This window comes from Apaloderma vittatum, unplaced genomic scaffold (assembly GCF_000703405.1).
Source record: "Apaloderma vittatum isolate BGI_N311 unplaced genomic scaffold, ASM70340v1 scaffold16209, whole genome shotgun sequence".
Taxonomy (NCBI): Eukaryota; Metazoa; Chordata; class Aves; order Trogoniformes; family Trogonidae; genus Apaloderma; species Apaloderma vittatum.
In genome coordinates this window covers 52,241-62,018 of record NW_009737133.1, presented here as the reverse complement: position 1 = coordinate 62,018, position 9,778 = coordinate 52,241, and the positions used below count along the sequence as shown (strand labels likewise).

The 9,778-nt window shown below is 53.3% G+C and overlaps 1 protein-coding gene across 1 annotated transcript in view; it reads right to left on the bottom strand.

Annotated features, from left to right (window-relative positions):
* The window catches only part of CDH22 (cadherin 22, type 2), a gene marked incomplete at its 3' end in the record, with an annotated part of 42,585 nt that overhangs the window by 5,254 nt on the left and 27,553 nt on the right, over positions 1 to 9,778 (bottom strand). Inside the window, exon 8 of the mRNA XM_009877233.1 lies at positions 2,671 to 2,807. Coding sequence (XP_009875535.1) covers positions 2,671 to 2,807 — 137 coding nt within the window. The remainder of the gene's footprint in view (positions 1 to 2,670; positions 2,808 to 9,778) is intronic.

The window sequence follows — 9,778 nt, the reverse complement described above, 5'->3', positions numbered from 1 at the left end:
ACCCTCCCCAGGACAGTCCTGCCAGCGGGCAGCTCGAGGAGGCTGCAGGGAGGCAAGACCCTGGTGCAATGCACTCCTGGCCACTTACCCTGGGGACACAGGCGTCGAGCAGCCACAGGGCCATGGAAAGCAAGCGGGCACGGCTCCCTGTCAGCCCTGACCAGCCAGGGTGGCTGGCACAAGCCCAGGCAGCAGGACGCCAAGTGTGCTCGCTCCATTCCTTCTGCAAAGTTTACATCTCGCTGAGAACCGAGGAAGAATATCTTACCACTTGTCTCTGCTGGAGCTGGCATCATCCTGCCCAGCCATACAAGCAGACCTTGTGGCTGCCCGCTCCGCCCGGGGCAGACACTGCAGGGCCCTGCCAGCTCCTCCCAGCCCCAGGTACCTGCATGCTGGGAGCTGCCGTGTCGGACACGCAGACGCCAGCGTGAAGGCTGCCAGCCGCCCTCTGCTCTGCACTCAGGCTGATCCTGCTGCACCGGGTGCAGCCTGGCTCCTGCTGCACAGCCCCGCTTCGAAACCCCTCCATCACTTGGAAAGCTGTACCTTTAACAACTGCCCTTTCCACCAGAGGATTCAGACATAAATTGTACTTTAAATTCAATATCAGTCATTAATATTTCATGATTACAAAACGTTAAGGATAATGTCACTGGGAGGAATGTCTGGGCAGTTAAAACGGATGAGTCAGAGCTCACAGACGGGAGAAGTCAGAGCGACGAAGACTCTTCCTGGCTTCTGAAGCGATCCAGCCTGACAGGCCTCCCTGCCAGAGGGGAGCTGCAGCATTTACTGACTTGTTCTGAAACCCTAACCGCTGCGTGTAAATATTGTCCTTCTGATTCTTGTCACCTCAAGTTTCCCCTGGATGCTGAGTTGTGCTGCAGTGCTGCGACCCTTTTTTCTGCCGCCAGAGCCTCCTCACCAAGCCCCGGGCTGGGCTGCCCCCCCAGCAGCACCCACACGCCACCACCGCGTCACGCCAGGCAGGGCTCACCGCAGCCCCGGCACCAAGCATCAGCACAAAGCAGGGTCTGGGACGTGTGTCCCCTCTCTTCCAGGGCCCCATGCCCTGGCCTGGCTGGAGCAGGTGGCTGCCACCACAGCTGGCTGGCCCCACAGCAGGAACCGATCTCCAAGCCCCAAGCCAGATCCAGCCCCACTCCTCCTGCTCAAGAGAAATGAGAACCAGAACTCCTGAGCGGTTTCTGGGAGCGACGCCCAGGGAAGGCTCCTGCCCACAGGCAGGCTTTGGCACACGTCTGCAGCCATCAGAAGGTGCTCTGCAGCCAAAGCAGCTCCCGGGCCGAGGGAGGCAGAGCACAGCAGGTTCCAGGGTGCCCTGGAAACGCATGCATCCAAAACACAGAAAACTTTCAAGAATACAGCAATGCCTTTCTGCTTCCCAGCATGGTGCCTGGGCTTGAAGCCCCTTCTCCACCTTTAGGCTCCTCTGCATCTACAGAGCCCATGAGCCCAGGCACTGTGCAAACATGACAGAGGGCAGCAGGATGCCCAGGGCAGCTTCCTACCCACAGCAGAACACCTGCAGGAAGCAAAGCTTCCACTTTGCTGACACTATTTTCATTCCTCAAGAGGAGTTTATTCAGAGCTCCTCCGAGCAACAGGACCCAGGTTTGTTCTTTTTGTTCTTAACTGGACAGGAAAAGGCAAACAGAACTTCTGCTGGAAGCAACCGCACCAGTATCCACCACCCCCACCACACGGAGGGAAGAACTAGCAAAACCTGCAGAGCCGCTGGGCTGTTCCCTCACGGCTCTCCCTGATGCACGCAAGCACATTTGGCACTTACTGTATAAATACAGGCTAAAGGATAGCACAGCCATAAGGGAAGGAAGACACCATCACCAGAGCTCTCAGGGGAGGGTCAGAAAGCAGCTAATTTCAGAAGAGGACAAAAGAGCTTCACCACACCCTGTGCCTGAGGCTTTTCCTGGTGGGCTGCAGGATGAGGCCAAGCACTGTGGCCAGAGCCAAAGCAGCCTGGTGGTGCCAACACTGGCAGCACCACTGCTCCCTCCCCAGTACGGGGCTCAGGAACGCTGCCCCCGCAGCCCTTCCCACCGCTGCAGCGCTGCGACCTCCCATCCATTCCTTGCTGTGCTTTGCCAAGCCTGCGGCCACACCAAGGGCAGGGAGACCAAGGACGAAGGGCATGGGAGGCATCTGGAGCCACAAACCCAGGGTGCAGGTACAGTCTGCTAATCCCAACCACTGTGAGCCTCCAGCAGAAGGAAATGCTGGCAGCTGTCTGTGCTGCGGGCTCCAGGTGATGGGGCATCACCCACAGCACGTGGCTGAACCGGGAGGATGCTGGTGATTGATACAAACAGAGACCCCCTGGGAGCCCCCAGAGCTGCTCAGCAGCTGTGAATGCAGGGAGCGAGCTGCACAGGGATGACTGGCAGAGCTGGCGCATAGATAACACAAATTTGATTAGTGTTCATCAAATATACTCTTCGACCATGCTCCCTTATTAATGCTCGAGTCAGGAAGAGTATTTTTAGGTTGTCTAGGGAGATGTCAGACTGTGCTGCTGCCTTTTTTTTTTAAAAAAAACTTCACTGTTAATTAACATTTGCATCTTGGTCACCTCTGCAGTGAACACACTCACAGACTGTCTGCTCCACACAGCACTCAGCTCACCTGCTTCCATCGCCAGGACAGTGATGTTGTGCCACCCTGCTGTCTCCCGGTCCAGGACCTTTCCCGTCACAATGGCACCCGTGTTGGCATCAATGTCAAAGATCCTCTCTGCGTCTGTGCTGCGGTCGATGGCGTACCTGAGACCAGGCAAAAGGGGAAACTGTGAACAGCTGGATGTTCCAAGTCCAACATCAGCTCAGGAGCACAGGGATTTAACGCAACAGGCCCCATATCCCTGCTCTCAATTTTCTTCTACTGCAGCGTGGTACATGAAGGCAATGCTTCTACCAGGCTGCAAGCCCAGAGCTCTCAAGTAAAATTAAAGTGTGGCTTTCGAGGCATGAACTGGAACTAAGTACAGACTGTGGATGAGAGGGAAAACCTGCTCTAATGGGAAACTTATACTCTGGACAGACAGGGTGATATAGAGATCATGGGCTGTAACTCCAGTCCTGACTCTGGGAAGCTTCAAAGCTTCAGGAAAAACACCAACCCCAACTGAAGGAGGGCATCCCTGCTCAAGAAGTGCACCTCTCCTACCACCCCCTCTCCTGATCCTGCCACAGCCCAAGTGACAGACGCAGAGGTCAGCACAGCAGCCCGGGGCAGGCTGCGAGCCAGACCTGCAGATAAGCTGAACTGCAGCTACAAATGGCAAGGTCTCCTCTGAATCCAGACTGAAACTGTGCAGCTGAAGCAAGAGCCTTGGCATGAGAGAGATAGGCAACAGCCAGCAGCCCTGAGATTTGCCCTCATTTGGGCTTCCCAGTTTTGCAGGAGCAGGCTGAAAAGCTCTTCCAGCTCCAGCTGCTCAGCAGGGACCCTTCACTCACAGGTCTCATTCTTCTCCTTCCCAGTGGTGCCCAAACAGCCCCTCCCTGGCCACCCCATGAACAGCCCGCTTGCTCCCTGTGCCACCTCTGCAGAGCATGATTCCCATCCCTTCCCTAAGGGCAACCCCGCAGCTCCCAAGAAGAGTCAGACACTCGGGTTTAGCCCTGACACCACGAGCCCATGCAGTCAGCCCATGTGGCATGCCCTGCATTTTCAACCATTACACACATTGCACATGGAATAAAGCGAGACAATGCCAAATCAGGGCAGAATTAGATGCATGCTCTTTGGGGAAGGGACTGGAAGGGAAGCCCGATCCAGCTGAGGCCCTTGAGCACAGCCGTAACACAAATAACACCATCACTGCAATCAGAATTAGAAATCCAGAAGGCCTACAAATCACAAACAATATCGCATAATGTTACTGTGTACAGCATCTTTCATACACACTGCATCCCAGAGTGCTTTACAGAATTAAATAATACAAGACAGCAAAGAGTACAAAGGATAAATTACCAAAAAGAGGGCTGTGAATAAATTAAAGCCTTCAGTCACATGTCCAGCAACAGAAGGAAGATAAATGTAGGGACAAAGCATTCTGGAAAGCTGACGAGACAGGGCAGTACCAAGAGGCCACATCAGATGAGAGGAGGGAGCAGGACAGGCTCCGGGTTAGCAATCCCTTCAGAGGGCAGAGGCGCTCCGCACGCCGCCATGCGGCTTTCCCAAGGGCTCGCGTCTCACCTGGCACCCTCCGGCCGTGCCCTGTGGGTCCATCACCCTCGGCTCATGGCCAAGGAACACCAACTCGCCTCCTGCACGCAGGAACAACCACTCTACACAAAGGCGTGATGCCTCCATGCCTTTCTGGCCCGCGTCCCGGGGGAACCAGAGTGCCTCCTGAGGGCACACCTCCACACAGCCAGGCAGCTCTAGCTCTGACAGAGGCTCACACAACGGCATTTCTACCCTATTTAAAGTGCTATACAGTAACAGATTATGTTCCCTAGTTCTCTCCCTTTCAGACAGAGGGTTGACAAAGAAAATACAGCTGCACTTGCCTGTAGTTAAGGAAAAATATTTTAAATAAATCACTATCTAAATTGTATCTGTGAGCATGCACGACCTAGCATGTCCTGCACCTTTGTGGCTGGCTCCCTCCCTGCTCCTTGCATGCAAAGGTGACGGGGATCTGGCACACAAAGCCAGGTACAAGCCTAGGCGTCTCCAAACCAACTGCCAGGGACTTAGTAACCATTCTGCATTTTCTGCCCCAACTCCCACCTGGAAACAGAGTCTCTGCAGGCATGTAGCCAGCTCCAGAAGGGACAGTGTCTTGGCATGTACTGCAGCTTCTCACGCACTCTGTGCTCACTCGCCGCAAAGGGAAGGAAGAGGTCTGGCCACGCTGACTTGCACACATCAGTCCAATGTACCACCAAAAGGAGGGACAGAAACAGAGATGACAACACCTAATACCTTTCCAGTAGCGTAATTGGTGCATTTCTATAACTGCTTCCATTGTTCTCCCACACCACCTGACTTTGAACAAATCCTGCCTTCCATTCCACTTTTTAATAGTTAGAGTTCAAGATGATACTTCATTCTCCATACGGCTTCCCTGCTTCTCAGGTAAGCATATGCCTATTTTGTTCACACTCATGTCACTGCTGCATAAACAGAGATGTCTGCAAAAAAAAGCTACACAAAAAAAACCCCAAACAGTTAGTGATGGGAGGCATCACTGAGCCTGGAAACATCTGACCTTGGCTGCCTGCACGGCCAGAGGGCAGGGGGCTGGCAGGGGAGTGCTCTGTGTCATGCCATTAGTAACCTGTTCTTATGCTTCTAATTGTTCTGCTGCTAGGGTTATCTTCCGTCACTTCCAAATTGTCTGCTGAGGACTGATTGCCCATACCCCATGGCAGGGCACAAACTAGACCAGAAATCTCATCCCTGTGTCACCACTGCTGCAGAGAGCTGCTACCTTTGCACAGCGCCAGGGGAAGGAGGCAGAGCTCTGAGCCTCACCGCATTTGCCACGAGAGCAGGGTTAACTCTGCTTCTATGCGCCGCGGTTGTGGAGGCGGCCAGTCCAGGTGGGCCTGGAGCTCTGTCTGTGTGCAGTGCCAGGGAGGCTCTGGAGCACCAGATTGGCACGGGAGCTGGGGACAGAGAGGGCATGGGGATATCCACCTGCCCCCCCCAAGCCACAGCCACAACTTGCTCAGAGCTCCGTACCAAACCACAGTGACAGACGCCCCTTCTAAGAGCCTAAAGCTAACCCTGCGCTGGAGCAGCCGGAGCGAGAAGCTACCCACTGCGCTCGGCGTCCACCATTTGGGCAATACCGTCTTTACCAACTGAAGTCTGTGCTGACCATCACCAGCCTCTCCACCTCTGGTAGTGCACTTTCATATTCATCTGTCCCACTGAAGTCGAATGGTGCTTCTCATCTGGGAACAGGTAGCAATTAACCCCTGGGTCCTCCAGGTACTCCGAGAGAGGACACATACTCTTTCCTCCTGAAGCTCCATACCTGGAACAGCAGTCCCCAGCTCTGATTGGCATGCAGACCTTGTAATCCGTTTTCCTCTCTTCCTGCTGGCACTGCCTGTTGGTTTGGATGTTACGAGCGACTGTTTAATTTAGACAGCTTTCTTGGTGCTCATCTTTCTCGTGAATGCATTTCTCAAGCAGTTTGTTTCACTTCTCCCCCTCAATGCACCGAGGAGCACATTTTAAGCCATGTGTTTTGTTAATAGGGAGCTTTTCAAATGCTGTCTGAAAAGCTTTTTGTTGCATTTGTTTTTTCCTCCTCTCCCTTTTGTCTTGAAGCAGGTTGTAGTTCTTGCTGTGCTGTTGGAGTCTATAAAATGCCCATGTCCAACACGTGTCTCCGGATTTGGTGAATGCCAAACAAGAATATCTCTGAGAACCTTAAATCCCAAGCAACATCTTCCCAGTGCTGATAAAGCCTGGAACGCACACAATCAGAGCACAGGCTCCCACTGCAGAGAGAAAAACAAAAGGCTCCCATACAAACAGCCTCACATACAGAGGCAGTCTATCACTGTATTACCTCGTACAATGGCTCAGCTGAGAAAAATTGCGCTACGCCCAGGAAACGTACAGCTAAAGCCAAAAAGCCAACTGGAAACTCAATTCTTCTGAGGAAGAGTGGATCCAGCTTTTGTTAGGAAACAAACAAAGATGGAATAAAACAAAAAGCAGCGGTCCTTTCGAAAGGCATTGCCTGCCTGTACCACAGTGGGTTTTGTGCTCCCCCTGAGGATGCGCGCAGCCCCTCTGCCGAGCCGACCTGCAGCGCGACTCCCTGCTTGACGGCATCAGCACCAGAGGGAGGGTGCTGGGGCTGCTCGCCCAGAGAGATGGGCTGCTCTCCAGGCACCCCAAGCCCAGCTTTCCTCCCGCCCAGGCAAGTGGCTGCTGGGGGCTTGGCATCCACTTGCAGCTGGAGGAGGGCAGCGAGCAGCACCTCGGGGGCACCTCCCAAGAACTGGGCAGCCAGGAGAGCCTCCAGCCCTCTTCGTAAGAGGTTACTTTGCAACCCAGCCCGGCTCATCTGGAAGGGCTTTATTCTCACATTAAGTGGCTGCATCCCTGTGGGACAGGCAGCTCGTGAGAGGGCAGGGGAGCTGAAACGTGCCTCCAGCAACTGCTTCAGGCTGGAGGGTGCAGCAGGAGCTGCGCAGCCCTGTTTGTGCTAGCCTGAGGATGAAAACAAAGAGCCAAGGGCACCTGCTTTCCCATTTGGCTAAAAATACTTCCCAAACCTCCTTACTGGCAGCCTGGTGTCAGCAGGACCTGGAAACGCTGACAGAGCTGATTTTTGCTCTGCTGTCTATGGCAATCCTTGTTCTTTCCTGCCTCGAGGGGAGAGCGCATCTCATCATGACAGAAGGCTGTGGCTCTCCCCTATTTACAGGACAGAGCCAACACACAGACCAGAGTCCAGGAGGCAGCAGCCACTGCAGAAACACGGCCATGTCTTTGCTCCCACCTCTAGCAGATGAGGATCAGGAAGTTAAAACGATCCACTGAACTGCAGCAACTTGAAAGGGTTCATACGAACTTCAAGGAGCCGAGGATCAAACACTGGTTATGCTGTCAGGACCAGGTGCTCTCTAACGTATCAAAGGTGAAGTACAAGTGCTGGCTTCTCGTGACTGTACTTTGGAGCCGCATACTTGAAACACGCGGTGACTTACTGCTGTCTCCTGCTGACAGGTTAGTGTCACGTCGTGGCAAGGTGCTGCAGGATGTTTGCCATGTTTGCACACCACTTTGAAGCTGTGAACAGCTGTCTATGTGGCAGAGTATTTTATTAAATTACCTGGCTGGCCAGAGGACGGGAAAGCAGAAGAGATCCAACAGCACCTTCCTCCTGCATTGGCGCCACGTCACCGTGATCAAAAAAACCTGCATCTCCCCTTGGTGCATGCTACAACAGCAAGTGCCCTGGCAAGTGCCAAGGAAGCATCACAAGTGTACGGAGCTGCAACCGCTCACGACAGCAGGCTCTGCAAGAACAGAGCGGAGTGGAGAGATGGGCAGATAGAGACCGAATGCCACATGGGAGCACGGGGGACGCAAGATGAGCTACCTGCCTGGGGATAGCTGGAGGGAGGACATGTATTTGAATGCATCAAGCCTGACAAGGGAAAACACATTGCAACTCCCAAGCTGTAGCAGATGCCTGGGAGTCCTGTCGCCTGGGTCCTCGTGCCTGAGCACGAGGCATTGCCTTGTCTGGGACTAAACTCGCTGTAAGACAGAAACTCGCACAGCCAAGTTTGGGCTCTAACCCTCTTGCTCCTAAGGAGTATATGAATCCACTTTCTCTCTGCTCCAAGTCCCCACCACCTCTGCACAGCAGCAGAAAGCCTCCCTCCACTGCTTGCTTTTGTTCTGTCTGCAAACAATGCAACAAGCTCCACGGGCAAGCAGCACAAAGAACAAGAAAAGACAAGAATAAGAATAGTTCTGTCCCTGAGGCCCCTTTTCCTAGAATTACAGACCAGAAAATAAAATCTCTGTTCTACAGTACTGCTAGAAACAGTCAAGTGAAAAAGCACATGCACACATGCACGCACACACACATAGATGTGTAGAAAGTCTGCACGTATCTGAAGAGGGCAAGCCAGCAGCCATGTGCTCAGGGTGGGCCACAAGGAAAGAAATCAGACATGTAGCCTGAAGGGAGTGGGTGGCCACATGACATGGTGAGCAAAGGGTCTTTGAGCACATGTCCAGCAGACAGCACCAACTACTGCAAGTGGTGCAACGCTCACGTACATAGTTCCTCACATGTCAAGGTTGATTTCATTCACGTTCACCCCAAAGACAACTGCCAGCATCCAGCTTTGCGACACAAGACTCGCTGCTAGCTGCTAGGCATCTGTAGATGGCAGCTTTCCACGTGCAAATTTTTTTCCGAGCTTCCTAAACATCTCAGTCTTCAGTTCCATGAAGATCAGAAGATACCTCTCACCCCACTTGACCCAGTGCACTCCCCAAGGCTGCACAGCGCTGGAGCTCAGCACCGCAAGCAGACAGGCAGGGACATCATCACATGGGATCAGTGGTGTAACTAAGCCCACTCTGGCCAGTCCTCCCCCATTCTGCACCCCCGTCCCTGCTGCCTCCCAGTTTATTGCTCCCTACAGAGGTCTCTAATGCAAAGCTACCGCTGCTCATTTGAAGTGAGCGGCTGTGCATACAGTGCCTGCAGCCCTGCCGTCACCTGGCATGAGAACACACATTTCAAGGAAATTTTCCACACATGGAGGATGTTTTCTGAACACCAGCTTTCCAACCCAACTGCTCGTGACTCAGTCCAGTTGGCAGAGCCAGAAGGCTGCTTTGTGCCTTAGGTAATAACAATTTAACAAGGTAACAATCTCTTTAGCCGCAAATTAAATGGGAATGGGAAATGTCCTGTGCAGATAAGCTGCTGCCTGGATTATGTCCCCATGCCCAAATATAAACTCCTCTGATCTTTGATCCCTGTGCCCACGTGCATGTGCACACACACACACACAGCCAAGCTGTGGCTCTGCATCTCCCAGTCCTCACCTTATTTGTAATTCTTCATCCTCCTGTCATTCCTGGTCGCTCATCTGGCTTGTGTCAGGCACCATTGCAGATACCTCGCTGTCAGCAGCAAGGACATGCAAGCCACCTTCCCCGATGCTCTCTTGCTATTCACAAACCTATCGCTCCCCAGTGACACACCTGTCACATGTGAGAT